Consider the following 18,348-nt stretch of genomic DNA (forward strand, 5'->3'; position numbering starts at 1 on the left):
TTATAATGGAGTCACTGTTGGCAAAATGGTTAAATTGGTAACCAGGGCCAGATTTTCTTCAAAAGGAAGGATATGATACTATTTTTAAAAATAAAATCTTAGCCCTTGCTTGTTTGGCTCAGTGGATAGAGCATCGGCCTGCAGACTGAAAGGTCCCAGGTTCGATTCCAGTCAAGGGCACATGCCTGGGTTTCAGGCTTGGTCCCCAGTAGGGGGCTTGCAAGAGGCAGCCGACCAATGATTCTTTCTCATCATTGATGTTTCTATCTTTCTCTCCCTCTCCCTTCTTCTCTGAAACCAATAAAAATATTTTCAAAAAAAATAAAATCAAATCTTATAAATGCACTGATATAAACATTCTTTATTTGGAGATTTACGCTTGAGTCTAAGAGACAATTTTTTTTTTTTTTAAGTTTTAAAGCTGACCATCTGGCCATGTTTATTTATCATCATGATAATACAAATAATAATAAAGAACTATGTGCTTTACATGTGTTAAATCCTATGGAATATTTAAGACATTCTCTTCCTTTTTTTAATATGCCTTTGTTTTTTTATTACGTATTTATTTATTGTCTAAAGTTTTACATATGTCTCCTTTTCTCCCGCTTGACCCTCCCCCCAAGCCATTCCCACTCCAGGCTAGCTCCCACCACCCGTGTCTGTGCCCACTGACTATGTTACAAGTCCTTTGGGTTGCTCTCTATCCCCCCTCCACCCACCTCCTCTGCCATTTGTCTCTGGATCTATTTTTGTTCATCCAATTATGTTGATCATTATATCCCATATATGAGTGAAATCATGTGGTCTTTATCTTTCTCTGATTGGCTTATTTCACTTAGCAAAATGCTCTCCAGTTCCATCCATGCTGTTGCAAATGGTAAAAGTTCCTTCTTTTTTATAGCGGCGTAGTATTCCATTGTGTAGATGTACCACAATTTTTTAATCTACTCATCATCTGTTGATGGGCACTTAGGTTGTTTACAAATCTTAGCTATTATAAATTGTGCTGCTATGAACATAGGGGTGCATATATCCTTTTCGATTGGTGTTTCTGGTTTCTTGGGATATAGTCCTAGAAGTGGGATTACTGGGTCAAATGGGAGGTCCATTTTTAACTTTTTGAGGAAACTCTATACTGTTCTCCACAGTGGCTGCACTAGTCTGCATTCCCACCAGCAGTGCAGGAGGGTTCCTTTTTCTCCACATTTATGCCAGCAATTATCATTTGTTGATGAGACAATTATTAATCAATCACAAGCGTTATCTAAATGCTTTACTAAGAGTAGAAAATTTTTATAGACCTATAAATTTGTTTAGATTCCAAATACCATGTAGTAATTTTGTCTTTCCATCTTCATAAACTGTAACAAAGGTAGGCATATTTAAAAAGTAAAGAAAATTTCTCAAATACTGAAGATACATAATAAAAGAGAATATGTATGTTAAGTTTTATGTAAAACAAATATTAGTTAACACTTACTGGACATAGTAGAGAAACCCTTAGGCTGGTTGTAGCTATTTCACTGTCTGGATCCGCAGTCAATTTCTCTTTAACTGGCATTCATTGAAGAGAAAACAAACACAAGTTTATGAAAGATACATCACTAATGCAATATAAGAAAAAGAATTTAAAATGAGGAAACTTAAAAAAAAAAAAAAGAAAAGGAACTAGCCCTGGCCGTTGTGCTCAGTTAATTGAGCGCTGTCCCTTGTGCTGAGAGGTTGGGCTCCTGGCCAGGGCACACACATCCATGGTTCCAGTTTGATCCCACCTGGAGTGTATGCAGGAGGCAACCAATTGATGTTTCTCTTTCATACTGACCTCTCTCTCTCGCTCGCGCTCGCTCTCTCTCTCTCTCAGAATAAAAAACATATTTTTTTAAAAAAAGGAACTAATCTGTTCAATTAATTTCCAATCAACTGAATGAAAATATAAAAAGTATATGGTTTATAATTTCTACAATGAACAAAGGGAGGAAAACAATTGTGTATCTATAGACTGACTACATTTCCTGTAAATTTCCTATTTCTCATCTACAGAGCAAAAACTGCATTGCAGTTAGAACATAAAGGAAATTCTATAGAAGGTCGATATATTCAACTGGTGGCAGGCCCGTTTTATTTTATATCTTTTTTCTTTTAAATTATGATCAATATTATTTTAAAATAAAGTAACAGCTACTACAAAATTAACATTTAAAAGTTTTCCCAAAGCTCAGATAACACATATTCTTTACAAACATCATTCCAAGGATCAATGCTCTAACTACTGAGCAACACCTGTCAGGGCAGTAATTTTGCTTTTAATGGCTATTCTGTTTTAAGTCTAATATAACGTCTTTAATACTTCTCATTTGGAAACCTGAGGCATATGCTACTGCTAAAAGCCACAACTTAGAACTTCAATTAAACTTTAACATAGAAGTGAGACTAGAAATGCCTCAATGTAACATTTAGAACTATTTCACAATAATTTTAAAGTCTTTGTGTAGAAGGGGGTGGCCCACATGGAGTGGCTGTGTACATAGCCAATCACAGAATTTCAGAGCTGTGGTACAACTAAGTGTGTACAGATAGTTAACATATAGTAAAGAAAATGGGGAGAGGAAAAGTACTCAGATAAAGAAGAATAACTTCAGAGTAGATATCTATGTGCTGAAAACTATTTATGGGAATTAAGAATCCTGCCTTTATTAAACACGGAGATCACAAAGGCTGAATTTTTTTTTTTAAGATGGTCCAAATCTTAGATATTTCATCCAACTGTCTCTATAAATCACTGGATCTCAGCTAAGCTGTACATTAGAACTACCTGTAGAGCTTTGTAACTTATAATTTCCCACTGAATCAAAATGGAGAAGAGAGACACCAACTGAGAGTTTTTTTAAAAGCTGCAGATGTGCTGAAACCAGTTTGGCTCCAGGTTTAATTCCGGTCAAGGGCACATACCTTGGTTGCGGGCACATCCCCAGTAGGGTGTGCAAGAGGCAGCTGGTAGATGTTTCTCTCTCATCGATGTTTCTAACTCTCTATCCCTCTCAATTCCTCTCTGTGTAAAATCAATAAAATGTATATATATTAAAAAAAAAAAAAGCTGCAGATGTAATTCTGATGTCAGACTAAAAAGTCATTTCATGGCCTGGAAATTCCAAATTTTTAAATCTATATAACTCATTGGCTGCCTCATAGCAGAAAGGTCATAAAATCCCTAGGTTTTAGTTTGTAAAATATGGTTGTCACATCATTTGTGCTAATATCATATGAAAATTATAAAAAGTATGACTTTCCTACTATAGATCCAATCTTAGTCAACTCTTTCTTATAAAGGTACATTTAACAAATAGTATCTTTTTAAGGACAGCAATTAACTGTCAGAAAATAAACATGCAAATGGAGTTCTAATGTGATCACTAACCATTCTGTATGCCTTCACCAAACATCCCTCCAGCACCCACCATACAAACGGCAATAGGAACAGTATCTGACTTTGGATTTTGTCTATATAAGCTTCCATTTAAATGAAGAAATAGTATAGTTCACAATATGAGCTTGATGCTACACAAAGTTCAGTGTTTAGCAATTTGAAAAGAAACTGAAACAGGAGAGGCAACCTGAGGTAGTAGTAAAGCCAACGTGTAAAGCCAGCCTAGGTTAGAATTCAAACCTTAGTCAAGTCATTCAATCTCTCTGCCTCAGTTTCATCATCTTGTATATATAAATAATAGTCCCTCATAACACGATTTTAAAGATTAAATTATATATTTACATATATAAAAATGCTTTAAAATAATCTAACATCATACTCAATAAATATTAGGTATCGTTACTTAAAACAAAATGTGATTTGCATGTTCAGAGGTGGGATAATTTCCTGAAATTATTTTAGAATCAGATTGTCAATTTTATTTTAAAATAAAATAAAAAAAGCTTTGTCTTTCACCTTTGCCATTATAAACTCAATCTAAGCCAATCCTTTCATGTAAAGATACTTTTAAAGATTTTACTACAATCTTGATTATATTTAATCTACCGATCACTTTGGAGAGAACCGACATCTCCCCAATGACAATGAGTACATCTATATATTATTCAGGCCTTATTTTATCTTACTGATTTGTAGAAAGAGAGGAAAGGAGAGGAAAAAGAGAAGAGAAACATCGATGTGAGGGAGAAACAGCAATGTGAAACACTGACTGGCTGCCTCCCCCACCCCCTATGGAGGACTGAGCCTGAAACCTGGGCATGTGCCCTGACCAGGAATCAAACCAACAAACTTTCAGTGCATGGGATGATACTCAACCGAGGCACACAGGCCAGGGCTATCCAGGTCTTATTTTAATTTCAGAAACATTTTGTATTATTCAGCATACAAATCTTACACATATTTGTGCAATATATCTGAAGTATTTGATATTTTTGGATGTCACAGTAAATTCTTATTTTTTTAATTTCAATTTCCAATGGTTTACTGCTAGAGAAGTACAATTTATTTTTATAAATCTATCATGTACTTTGCAACTTTGCTAAATTCACATATTAGTTCTCGCTGATCTTTATTGATTCTTTAGGATTTTTTTCTACATAGACAATGAAATCATTTTCAAGTAAGAAAAAATAGTTATTTACTAATTTCTAATCTGAATTCTTCTCTTGTCTTGTCTTATTGTGCTAGCTACAATCTTGTGGGTAATGCTGAAGAGAGGTATTAACATCAGATATCCTTGTCTTGTTTCCATTAGAGGTAAAGCATTCAAGTTTTTCACTAACTATTATATTAGTTACAGGCTTTTTATAAATAGCCTTTATTACACAGAAACAATTCCCCTTTCTTTCTATTTTGCTGAGATTTTTATAATGAATGGATACTGAATTTGACTAAATGCCTTTCCTGCATCTATTAGTTAAGATGATCATATGATCTTTTTCTTTTTTAGTTTGTTGAGAAGGGGAATTATACTGACTGATTTCAGAATGTTGTATCAACCTACTATTCTTGGAATAAGCTCTATTTGGTCACTATGTATTATTTTTTCTATATTGGACTAACGCTAATTAAATGGAGGAAAAGATAAGTCTTTTTAACAAATATTGAAACAACTATATGGGGAGAAATGAACCTTACACTGGATCATATACAAACATTAACTTAAAAAGTACAAACTATAAAAAGAAATGGAGAAAAGATTTGTATAGACATTTCATCAAAGAACCTAAAAGATGGCAAATGAACACATGAACAGATGTTTAACATCATTAATCATTAGGAAAATGCAAATTAAAACTCAAATGAGATACCAACTACACACTGACCAGAATGGCTAAAATCAAAGCAGTCTGACAATATAAACAGCTAGTGAGGATTGGCAACAACTCAAAAATCTCATATATCATTGGGGGGAATGCAAAAATAGTATATACACTTTGTAAGACACTGCTAATCTGTATTCCATACACTTATCATATGACTCAGAAATCCCAGACCTAAATATTTGCCCAAGAGAAATGAAAATGTCTATCTACAAAACTGGGATATTCATATTAAAAATATAAGTCTTTTAGCAGCCTTTATTCAGGACAGCGCAAAACTGGAAATAATCTAAATGTAAATCAACTGATAAATGGATGAACAGATTATGGTACACATAAAGAGGAAAAACTACATGGATGAACTTCAAAAGCATTACATTAAGTGAAATAAGGCAGACAAAAAAGGGTACATAAGAGTACATGCTGTAGCATTTCAAATATTTGACATCTGTACAAGATAATACTACAGACACAGAAATCACATCACTGGGGACCAGAGATAAGGGGACCAGAGATAAGGGAATGAGATGGACTGCAAAGAGCCACAGGGGAGGAGCTTTCTGTGGTGGAGGATGTTCTATATTTTGATTGTGACAGTGGTTCATGATAGCATACATCTGTCAAATTCATCAAACTGTCCACTTAAAAAGGTAATTGTTTACTGTTTGTAAACTATACTTCAATAAACATAACTGAAAGAAAGGGGGGAAATTACTACGTTAAATTTAATCACAGTATGGAGGAAAAATAAAGTATTGTTATTCTTTGTAGGCAAGGGAATAAAAAATAAAAATAAGACATGATATTCATCCTGCTATATCATCCAAAACGTGAGAAGCCTCTGGAAGTTTTAGAGTTTTCTTGTATCACTGTGAATTTCAGTGGTAATAGTATTTCATTATATGAGCTATATACTAAAGTTACAGCTAGACACATTTAAAATTAATCTTTTACAAATTCCTGTTGTCACAAGCTATGAGAGTTAGCTACTAGTCACAAGTAGCTATTTTTAAATTTAAATTTAATAAAATTTAAAACTCAGTTCCTCTGTTGCACTAGCCACATTTCAAGTGTGCAATAGCCACATGTTGCTGGTGGCTGCCATATGGGACAGAACAAATGCAGAGCATTTCCAGCATCACAGATTGTTCTATTAGGCAATGCTGTACTAGGCTTGTTTTCTAAAAGTAATTTCTATCCTTCCTTAATATTAGATTATTTTATATTCATCCTTTTAGAATTTTAAGGCTGGGAACAACTGAACATGTTAATCCACTATTTCATTTTATAGGCAAAGAAACAGGTACAGAGACCTGACTTTTATTGTAGATCCCTTTTTACAGTTTACATCAACAAAAATCTGAGGATCTACTATGTGCCCAGCAATGTGCAAAACACTAGGAATTCAAAGAAAAATAAGATTAAATTCCTGCTAAAAGGAACTCATGGTCTAGTAGGGAGTAAAGATGCTGATGGAAATAAGTCCGGAAAGCCAGCTAAAAGTCAACTCATCTACTCTGGAGGGTCCTGAGAACCTTGTGGGAAAAGTGAAGCATCACGAATAACTGAAATTAGGCAAAAGAGGCAACAGGGAAGTTTTGAAGCATAGAGAACAATACTTGCAAAGTAGTGAGGAAAAAGAAAAGAACACAGTATTTTTAAATATAAAGTACAAGAAGAAAAGTGAACACAGATGACATTGGAAAGTACTAAGTAGGTGCCACACCCTGGAAAGCTTGCACATGTCATGCTAACGAAGTTGGATGTTTTATTCCATTGGTGTTAAGAGGAAATGAATTGCAAAGGAATAAAGATAGGATTAGACCTGTATTAATCACTTAGGTTACTACTAGAAGAGATATGAAGAGGAGCCAAGAAAGGAGAGGAATAAGTTACTTATGAAAAGGTTATTTATTTATTTTTAACTAGAGGCCTGGTGCACAAAATTTGTGCAGGGGAGGGAATCCCTCAGTCCAGCCTGCACCCTCTCCAATCTGGGACTCCTCAAGAGATGTCCAATTGCCCGTTTAGGCCTGATCTCGGTATGACAGGGCCTAAATGGGCAGTCTGACATCCCTCTCACAATCCAGGACTGCTGGCTCCCAACTGCTGCCTGCCTGCCTTTCTGATTGCCCCTAACCACCTCTGCCTGCCAGCCTGATCACCCCCTAACCACTCCCCTGCCAGCCTGATTGATGCCTAACTGCTCCCCTGCCAGCCTATTTGCCTCTAACTGCCCTCTTCTGTAGGCCTGGTAACCCCCAACTTCCCTCCTCTGCCGGCGTGGTCACCCAAAACTGCCCTCCCTTGCAGGCCTGGTCCCTCCCAACTACTCTTCCCTGCTGGCCATCTTGTGGCAGCCATCTTGTGTCCACATGGGGGCAGCCATCTTGTGTGTTGGAGTGATGGTCAGTTTGCGTATTATTCTATTATTAGATAGGATAATGACAGTTGGTTTATGTGCCTCCCCCCCCCCGCCCCCATATATTTTTATTGATTTCAGAAAGGAAGGGAAAATGAGAGAGAGAGATAGAAACATCAATGATGAGAATCATTGATCGGCTGCCTCCTGCATGCCCCACTGGGCATTGACCCCAATAACCTGGGCATGTGCCCTTGACCAGAATCAAATCTGGGACCCTTCAGTCTGCAGGTCAACTCTCTATCCAATGAGCCATACCGGCTAGGGCTAAGAAAAGGTTTTTAAAATAAAAGCAGAATATGAGCGCTTAAATAAGAACAGGGAGAATAAAAAGACAGATCTGAGAAACATTTAGGGTATAAAGTTTGAGAGAACTTGGTGAGTTCAGTTTTAAATACTTAAAATTGAAGAACCAGTAGAATGTTTCTGTGAAGGCAGTTAGTTATGCATATCTATATTTGAAATTCAGGGGAAGGTCTGGGGTGAAGATATGTATAAGAGTGGTTGATATAATTATCTCTAGGGAAAGTATATACAAAACTTGACCAAGAATGAAATCCTAGAGAAAACAAACATTTAGCATGCTTCCCTTAAGAGAATCTATTGAAGACAAGTATTGAGAAGTAACATTCAGAGAAGAAAATTCCAAGCAGAAAGTAGTTGATATGAAACACACACACAAAAATCCAAGAACTAAAAAGATAAAATGTAAAATTTAGCAATCAGATTGGTGGTTTGTGACACATATCAGAGCTATTTCAGTGGAAGGATGAGAGTTAAAAGTTCACAATTGGTTACCCTGGCCAATGTGACTCTGTTGGAGCATTGGTCCATACACTTGATCAAAAGTTGTGAGTTTGATTCCTGATCAGGGCACATATCTGAATTGTGTATTTGATCCCCAGTTAAGGGGGTGCAGGCAACCAATCAATGTTTCTCTCTCCTTTCCCCTCTCTCTAAAATCAATAAAAGATAACAATGTCTTATAGTGAGGAGGTAGAAAGAGCAAGTACATACTGCTCATTGAAGAAACTAGGATGAGAATAGAGGGAACCCAGAGCTCTAAAGAATTGCTTGTTTTTTTTTATGTTTTAAAGGATGAAAAGAACTCAATAAGGAAGGATGACAGGAAGAGCCTATAGAGAGGGAGGACAGGACCCAGAGCAGTTAAATGAGGGAGCCAGATCTCTTAATATGGTTTCTGAGCATCTCCTTCTGGATGTCCCATAGATATCTCAATACCAAAAGTCTAAGAATGGTCTCACCTTTTCCCTGCAACCTGAGCATTTCAGCACTGTATTCCATATCAGTAAATGGCACCCCATGTAATGTGGTGCTTATGAAGCCTAGAAATCCTCCCTGACCTCTCCTTTTTCTTCACTCCTCTACATGCAATCCACCATTTCTACCCTTCAACATTTCTCAAACTGTCAACTTTTCTCTACTTCCACCACCAGTACCCTTTTAAGAAACTATCATCTCTTACCTGTGCAATAGGTTCCTAACTGGCCTCACTGTATCAGCCTTACTGAATTGAGGCTGATTCAGTCATCAAAGTTATCTTTTTATTGTCCAAATATGATCATGTCACTCTGCTTAAAAATCCTTTATGGGTTTCCTATCATCTATCTTTCTACCACCTATATGACTTCACCTCATGGCTATCTCTCTGGCCATTCTCCTCCTGTTCTCTCCACTCCAGCTCCACTGGCCTTGTCTCTTGGCATATCCTCCTCCTACCATGGAGCTTACTTAATTCATCATCATCCTTATAATCTTGCATTAAACATCATAGCACCAGAGAGGACTATGTTCTTCTGTTGTTACCTCCAGAGTTCCCTGTCTTTCTTCTTCAATGCACATGTCACACCTATTAACTCATTAATAACTTATGCAATAATTTAGTTGTCTTTTCCACCAGACTGCTAACTTCTAGGGGATGCAGAAGCTGTGTGTGTCTTGCTTAATGCTTGGTGCCTGGAACATAGTAGACTCTTAATATAACTTCTTGAATAAGAAAAATAAATGAATAAAAATTAACTAGGATCCCAGCTGGCATGGCTCAGTGGCTAAGCGTTGACCTTTGAATAAGGAGGTTACAGTTCTATTCCTAGTCAGCACATATGCCCAGGTTGCGGGCTCGATCCCTAGTGTGGGGCGTGCAGGAGGCAGCCGATCGGTGATTCTCTATCATCAATGTTTCTCTCTCTCTTTCATTCTTCCTTCCTCTCTGATATCAAGAAAAATATATTTTAAAAAATTAACTTTGAGCAGGAAAAGGGACATTTCTTCTTGAGACTGAAGAAAATAAAGTAAGGTTGGCTATAGGTACAAATACGCTGAAAAGTAGTTATGGTAGCACTAAGTAAGGAAGAAATGGGCAGTTTAGAAAATTCTAAACATTTTGCAGTTCCAATTTTTTTTGCATGGGCAGGTGCTGAGATAAGAGGAAGAACAGTGTTTGAGTCAAGTATGGTCAAGGTATAAAGTGATTACTGAAAGGACGTGAGAGAGGAAATTGGAACTTGACTAAGAATTAGTAATTGACTGTTTATGTGATAGATGTTTCCACAAAGGTGGAAACCACAATACAAAAATTTGCTAAATCTACTGAATGAAGGATGGATTTCTCTGTGAAAGTTCTAAATACTATCAACTTTATTCTTTCAAAAACATAAAAGTGTCTGATTTGACTATTAAAACTTTGCCAGTAGAATTTATTAATAAAATTAAGAGCGACCTGCCAGCTGGTGTGGTTCAGTGGTTGAGTGTGGACCCATGAACCAGGAGGCCACTGATTAGATTTTATGTCAGGGCACATGTTTAGGTTTGTGGGCTCGATCCCCAGTAGGGGGGCATGCAGGAGGGAGTCGGTTAATGATCACTTAACTTTTGTGTTTCTACCTTCTTTTCCCTCTCCCTTCCTCTCTCTCCCTAAAAATCAATAAAAACATATTCTTAAAAAGAATGACTCATATTTATAAGTAACTTGATTATTCAAAAATATCTGAAAAACCTGCCAACATTTTCTTCTGTCAAGTTCCTTTACGTAATCTTTTAATTACACAGTTAATTTGTTTCGAAAGTTATAAAGGCAAACAGATAGCATAAAGGCAAACAATTTTTCTCTTTCTTAAAATAAATGTCTTATTGGTGGGATCCAAATGAATGTTTTTTGATTCCCTAGGCCAGTAAGGTAAGATATGAACTGCCACAAAAATCCTACCCAGTCTGCAAGTACCCTTCACCACCCCCCCTCACCCCCCTTCGCCCGCCTTCAGTACCGTATCAGAGATTAAATAGCCTTTCAATTAAGTAACTTTTGCTGCTAATGGCCACTTCCTGAAAATAAGGTAATTCTGGGATCACCTTCCCTCCAGGTGGTGCTCCAGCTCCAATTTGAGAGCTTGAGCAGAGACAGCTTGCCTTATAATTATTAAATATAACAACTTCGTCTGCCTTATTTCTTGGTATTACCTTTTCCACACTTTTCCTCACCTAATTCCAGAATACTTTCTGACTAGATAAAATTATAGCACTATGTGGCCAATACAAAGATTCTCTGTAGAATGACCAAGAATGGACGTCAGCAAGAGTATAAAAAAGACAAAAACAAAACCCTCTTGTTCTTCTTCAAAACAGGTGTCTGATCCTTCTCTTCTTTGAGGATCCCCCACTATCTCCTTGTCCCTGACAAATGGTGGCTTCCACTCCCATGCCATTGCTGTCATTCCAGTTCTCTACTGCCTGTAAAGGAATGCCTCCTGAGGCACTAGCAGAAGTGTGCTTCTCTTAACTCAGGATTATTTGTCTTTTTATTTTAAATAATTTTAATTGATTTTTAGAGAGGAAGGGAGAGGGATAGAGGTAGTGACATCAATGAGAAATATCACTGATTGGCTACCTCCTACAGACCCTCTCTAATGGGGATGGAGCCCACAATGGGGGCATATGCCCTGACTGGGAATGAAATCAGTAACCTTTTGGTTCATGGGTCAACCAACACTCAGTCACTGAGCCACACCAGCTGGGCTATTTGCCTTTTTAAAAAGCCCCTTTAATACAGAAAAATCCTTCAATGCACTATTATTGTAGATATACTGATATTCAGAGGAACTGGGACCTTTACTCTGGCATAGAAACAGGTTAGCAAGAAAACATAAAAGCTACGTATGCCACAAAGAGAAATGAGAGGAAAAGTGACCTTAACTACTTTGCTTTTTTCCACCAGAGTGTTCCTAACTACAATCCGATAGTGGGCTTCATTAATCAATTCACATCAAGTATCCTTAAAGGGTAACAATCTAACTGTCTGCAAAAGGTTTGCTCCTTAAGCACCCAGCACCACTCCCAAATCCATCCATGAAAACTATCTTTCACAAAGAAGATAATAAAGGAAGATCCTTGTTCATCTCTTTGGAAAGGCTGCTAAACTCTGGTCTTAACCCTTAAAAAATGAGGCCAGAACAGTCAATTTGCAGACCTTACTATATCCCAAATTCAACATGACAAAATGAACCATCTCATTATTCACACCTATGAGCCCACACTTTGAAGGGGTTTTTGAAACAGTGTGGTACAAACCTCTTACTATACACTAGTGGCCCTGGTGCAGGAAAGTCATGCATGAGGGAGGATAGATGGGGGAGGGAGGAGCGTCCCTCAGCCCAGCCCACACCCTCTCCAATCTGGGACATCCCTCTTGCAATACGGGACCACTGGCTCCTAACTGCTCATCTGCCTGACTGCCTGCCTGATCACCCCTAACCACTCTACCTGCCAGCCTGCTTGTCCCCAATTGCTACTGGCCTTCTCGCCTCCAATTGCCCCCCCCCCCCCCGCTAGCCTGCTCACCCTCAACTGACCCCCCTGCTGGCCCAATCGCCTCCAACTGTCCTCTCTGCTCTGCAGGCTTGCTCACCCCAATGGTCCCCCCAGTCAGCCTGATCACACCCAACTGCCCTCCCCACCTGGCCCGATTGTCCCTAACCACCTCTGCCTCAGCCCTGCTGCCATGGCTTTGTCCGGAAGGACGTCTAGAAGGTCTCCTGCTCTAATTAGCATTTTACCCTTTTATTAGTATAGAAGATGAGGAACGTGAAATTCACAGCAGAACCTATTTATCATTTCTATGACCCACTGACTCTCTTTTCACTTTGTTAATGCAAAGATATGGTTACTAGATATCCCTGCACATTATTCCTGGGTAAACCTTAAATATAAAATAATTCTCATTAAATTTATGCAAAGATTTCCTTCATATCACCTATAATTCCTTCAACATTTACTTAATGAAGTTTTAGAAAAATATTCTTTTCATGTACTGATTTTACAAAGTTAATTTTAAGATCAGTAAAATACAGAAAAATATAGATCATGACAAAGATATTAAATTACTCAAGTCTGAATTTATGCTAGCTCATAAAACAAGGTTTTCAGTATTTTTAATGTTCTATGATAAGCTCTAATAAAAATTAAAAAGAGACCCTAAAATTTCTTGAGTTGAGAATATACTACTCTAACCTTTATCAAAATAGTTCAGCTGCACAAATGAAATAAGTTTATTATACGTACTTAAAGCTCTAGAATGATCCGGATTCCTTATTCCCTTTGCTCGTAACCTCTGAAGAAGAACTGTTGAGGACAACTGTTTTACAAGATAGACTGCCATGGAATAGTTCTGGAAAAAAAAAAAGATGTAGAACACAAACAACATATGTAAGTAAGTATTACATGTATTTTAATCCCACAGTGATAGGGAAAGAAAACTAATTCTTGTTAAAACACCTGCTGTGTGTCATATACTATCTTAGATGTTTTCATGAACAGTAATTCATTTAATCCTAACCAAAAAGCTGCTGAGGTGGTCATAAGACTACTCTGATGGATGAGGAAAGTGAAGTGTAGAGAAGTAAAAGAACTTGCCCTAAGTTTGCAACTTTTAAGCGATAAAGCCAGATTTCTCATGCTTCTATATTAACTAACTACTTAAGCTTGAAGCTAATCAATTTAAAGCATGTATGTAAACCAACACCAACCCTGGCTGGTGTGGCTCAGCGGTTGAACATCAACCCAGGAACCAAGAGGCCACCGGTTCGATTCCTAGTGAAGGCACATGCCTGGGTTGTGGGCTCAATCCCCAGTGGGGGCTGTACAGAAGGCAGCCATTGGATGACTTCCTCTCTCATTGATGTTTCTCTCTCTCTATTCCTCACCTTTCTTCTCTCTCTAAAAATCAATAAAAATATATTAAACCAAAAATAAACCAACACCAATATGGTATATCAAAGTCATCATGAACCAGAAGGTAATAGATCTATGTAAAATAGTGCTTATTTGAAAAATTACAAATTAGATTGGCTTCCTAACCTAAGTCTAATTAAACTCTCTCCACGCCTTTAACTGTTCTTCAAAAAATCCTACTTGGTTCATTATCACAACAAGCAGAGGGAATATTAAATATTTTCAACAAGTAGCTGCTAGTTTGGGAAATGAACAGATGAATATCCATTACCCACAGATGGACCACCCAGATATGGAAGAAGGAAAGGGGGACAAAGAAAATAGTTAATCAACAAGCCAAGGCAGAGTGAAGGGCATGTGACTGAGTAAGAGGAAGAAAGAAGGGCGGAGGCTTATGAAGGGTAAGAAAGACAAATGAGAAGGCCCACTTTCCATTTGATGTTGGAATCAAGAGTAAGATCAAGAGACTTGGAAAGAAGCAAAAGAAAAAATAGTTACTGCCATGTTCTATCTTACACTTACAGTTTTCAAAGCACTAAATATATACTATCTACTTCATTTAAACCTTGCAGAAGGACTATAAGTAATCAGTAAGATAAGTATATTTCTAAGTGAAGGGTTGAAACAAAGGCACAAAAAGGTAAGTGATCTGCTCATGCTCATGCTCATGCATCTGCCTGGTGATAGAGTCGGCACTAGAAACCAAGAGGAAAGACTAGGGATGTCAGGAGAATGGACTTAATAGCCAAGGCCAGTATACTTCTCTGCAGTTCTTACTTTCACAAACCCTGTTTGCTTTGACTCTCTTAACCTAGTCCAAAGTACATTTCAACTCTCAGTTACTTCCACAGTTTTAAAAATGCTTTCCCTAACTTTTTTGGCAACAATTAGAGCTCAGAAACCTATCCATGTTCACATGTTCCGGGGGGAAAGATAAAGTGTCAAAGCTAATTTACTTTCACTAATAAATTTAAAAATTAATGAGGTACAGGTAACCTTAAAATTTACCTAAATTTTAAGCATAAAACGTACCAATCTAATATTAAATTGAAAGCCTTCTTTCAGGAAAAAAAAATCCTTATTCACCTTTATTATTTATTTGATTAATGTTTCAAATATAATAAAAACTAGAGAAATACTAATTAACACTGTGAAATTATGTACTGACAGCTTGAATCTTCAGAACTAGGGATTACCCTAAGGCTTTATATAAAATTTTAGAGAAAGATCAAGTAGAAACCACAACTGCAAGTTCAGTGAAAAGGTATGCTCACTCTAGTTGAAACATGTACCCAAATAAGAGGGGGGAAAAAAAGCAGCAATAGGAAAAATAACACCAGGTATTAACAAATGCCACTTGTACTGAATTAAAATTTATATCACATGAAGGAAATTCAGTAGTAAACCCCCTAAAACTTAATGGTGGTCCAGTATCTCTTCTAGGTAAATTATTCCAACTAGCCCTTCAAAGTACTACCTAACTCCAACTATTAATATATATATTAATCTACCTAATATATATATTATGGTATATATATACATACGTACATATATATATATGTGTGTGTGTATATATATACCATTACACTGGAGTTTTTGTCAAATGCTTTTCAAAAGTCTTCAAAACTGTCTATCAAGTTCATAGAATATTTTCGCCATCTATAATAATAAAAGCATAATATCTAACTAGACCAGACCTCCTTCCAGAGGACCTTCCAGACAAAGCTGGGGCTGCTAGGGAACCCCGGGTCTGGGGTGCCAGCAGCCAGGGGAAGGGAGGCCTACTCTTGCACAAATTTCATGCATCAGGCCTCTAATAATTAACAAATAATCTACCCCATTAAGTGTTCTTTATACCAGTATCTAAGTAACTTCTCTACAATAAGCTTTTAATAAATGCTAAATGCTGTGACTACCTGATGTAGGATAAGAAGTTACAATACAGTATTTTTATAAGTTGAATTAAAACTAGTGACAACCTAAATTATCTTTTGGACTTTCAACATTTTACTTCAAAACAAAGATCTCCAACATGTAGATGGGGGTCTACACAACGTCTTACCTTGCCTGGTACACCTTCAAACCACTGAAAATACTGTCTACTATCTGAGTATGGAAGGCTCAGAGTTATCTTATCCCCCTCTTTTGGTGTTACATATCAGCGACCACATTTCTCTTCTCTCCCCACAGTGTCAGCCTTGTGTATAGTTCACTCTAAACACCCTGGTGTTTACTACACTTCCCTGCTAGATTATCTTTTTCACAGAGAGACAAAAAACAAACATTTCAATACCCTCTTCGAAAATGGAGACAAAAAAGGGAAACCCCAGGGTACACTAGAAGTAAAATATTTTAAAATTTTCAGAAAACCTAATGACATTAATTAGGCAAAGGAAACAAATATAATAACCATGACAGATGTAAAAAAAGATTTTGATAAAATTCAAAATCCATTTCTCACAAAGATATCCAGTAAAAGAGGAATATAGAGATACATCAGATATAATTAAACTTATCAAAAACTAAGTTATTATAATACTTAATGTTATGACAATAGTAGTACTCTCATTAACATAAGGAATAAGTGAAGAAATGTCCATTAGCACTCATGTTATTTGACATTGTTTTGAAGGTTCTAGCCAGCACAACAGAACAAGAAAATATGGCATAAGTATTAGGATTATCATTATTTGTATAACGATGCATCTCAAACTAAAAATTACCTATCCAGACACCAAGAAACCAACTAAAAAGCTACTGAAACCAATATATGAGATTCGGCATTAAGTAAATATTCAATAACTGGCTTTTAAATAAGTTAACAATAAATAAGATTTAGGGAAGTAATACAGGAGTACATCTCACTCTCTGCGATTACTTTTCCAACATGTCCACTCTCCTTAAAGCCCCTATTTCCTCACTCTCAGCCGGCTTATCTCACTTCCTATCCCACAAACATAAACAAGTAATCAGATCAGAACTTACTCATCTCTCCAGTATCAATTGTTTACCTTATCCAGTCCTTTTATTTTCCAATAAATAAAGTTGCGCCTCCTAACTATCCTGTGTTACTAGGCAGTTTACTATTGACTATACTTTCTTTCTGTTTCTCTTGTGTACTTATGGTAACCTCTTCCTCTCAAAAGGGAGAATCTTTAAAACATGTTAAAGACTCTCCCATTAAAATAAAAAATACTTTTCACATCTCCCTCCAGCCACACTTCTATAACTCACTCTCTCTACTGCCTCCTCTCCACCTGGTCGCCATCTGGCTTCTCCTCCCACCATCCACCAAAAGAGCTCCTGCTAAATAAAGCTACCTTTACATTACTAATGCAAAGGGTATCTTTTAGACTTCAATATTCTTGATTTCTCAATGTCTGTTCAATACTCCTTACCATCTCCTTCCTTTTTGAAACGCTTCCCTTAGCTTCTCATACTCTACCTCTCAGGCTCATTGTGTATATTGCTCGTCCCCATTCTCTGCACTTTACCCACAGTGTCTCCCTTTCAGTTCCTTGGAAACAGCTTTTGTGCTGTTGTGCAGGCTGTTTCCTTTGAACCTTTTGCCTGATTCCTTTTACTCTTCTCTCAGCTCTTGGCTCTGTAACTACTTCATCACGGAAGCCCTGCCTGACCCCTCTCTCTCTAGTTCACAATACCCTTTAATGCAATCTAAAATCACCACACACCTCTCCTTTATAGTACTTAAGATAAACAAGTTCACCTTTTTGTGTGTGACCACCTGGCCCCTGGATTTAAGGCTCCAAAAGAGCAATACTTTTTTTTCCTTGTAGAGTGCATGCCATATAGTAAGCATTCAATAAATTTCAAATGAATTAGTGAAGATATGAGCGCATATCATAAAACTGAAATAATAAAAAACAATGAAATTGTTCCAGAAAAGGAACAATATTTAAAAAGTTCATTAACATACCCAGGATAAATAAAAATCAAATACTGATGACTTCTCAATTGGCATTTATTTAGTGGTATTAGAACACAACTGTCTGATTAAAAGGTGAAAGTAAATTCTTATTTCATACCACACATAAATTTATGATGGATTACATATTTAAGATAAAACAAGAAACTTCAAAATTCTAGAAAAATATAAACAAGTATTTATGTAATCTTGAGAAGGGCTGATAAGACTAAGCAAGCATTAATGGGGGCGAGGGGCAAACACTATAAAGGAAAAAACTGGCTCCATAATAATTTAAATCTTCCATAAATAACCACATAAATAAAAATAAAAGACATACAAACTAGAAACTAATATTTGCAACATGTCAAGGAAGTGTTAAGTCTTAATATATTAAGAATTTATAAATCAATAAGGAAAACATCAATAGAAAAATATAAGTGTGATT

The 18,348-nt window shown here is 36.8% G+C and overlaps 1 protein-coding gene across 5 annotated transcripts in view; it reads right to left on the reverse strand.

Moving 5' to 3' along the window:
* The window catches only part of PIAS1 (protein inhibitor of activated STAT 1), a 103,323-nt gene that overhangs the window by 29,834 nt on the left and 55,141 nt on the right, over positions 1-18,348 (reverse strand). For all 5 annotated transcript variants that reach the window (XM_084886959.1, XM_084886957.1, XM_084886958.1 and 2 more), the window contains 2 exons: positions 13,307-13,412; positions 1,484-1,557 (listed from right to left, as the gene is read on the reverse strand). In XM_084886959.1, the coding sequence (XP_084743085.1) occupies positions 1,484-1,557; positions 13,307-13,412 (180 nt within the window). The remainder of the gene's footprint in view (positions 1-1,483; positions 1,558-13,306; positions 13,413-18,348) is intronic.

The sequence above is a fragment of the Pipistrellus hanaki genome, assembly GCF_964339955.1.
Source record: "Pipistrellus hanaki genome assembly, chromosome: 1".
In the NCBI taxonomy this organism is placed as follows: domain Eukaryota; kingdom Metazoa; phylum Chordata; class Mammalia; order Chiroptera; family Vespertilionidae; genus Pipistrellus; species Pipistrellus hanaki.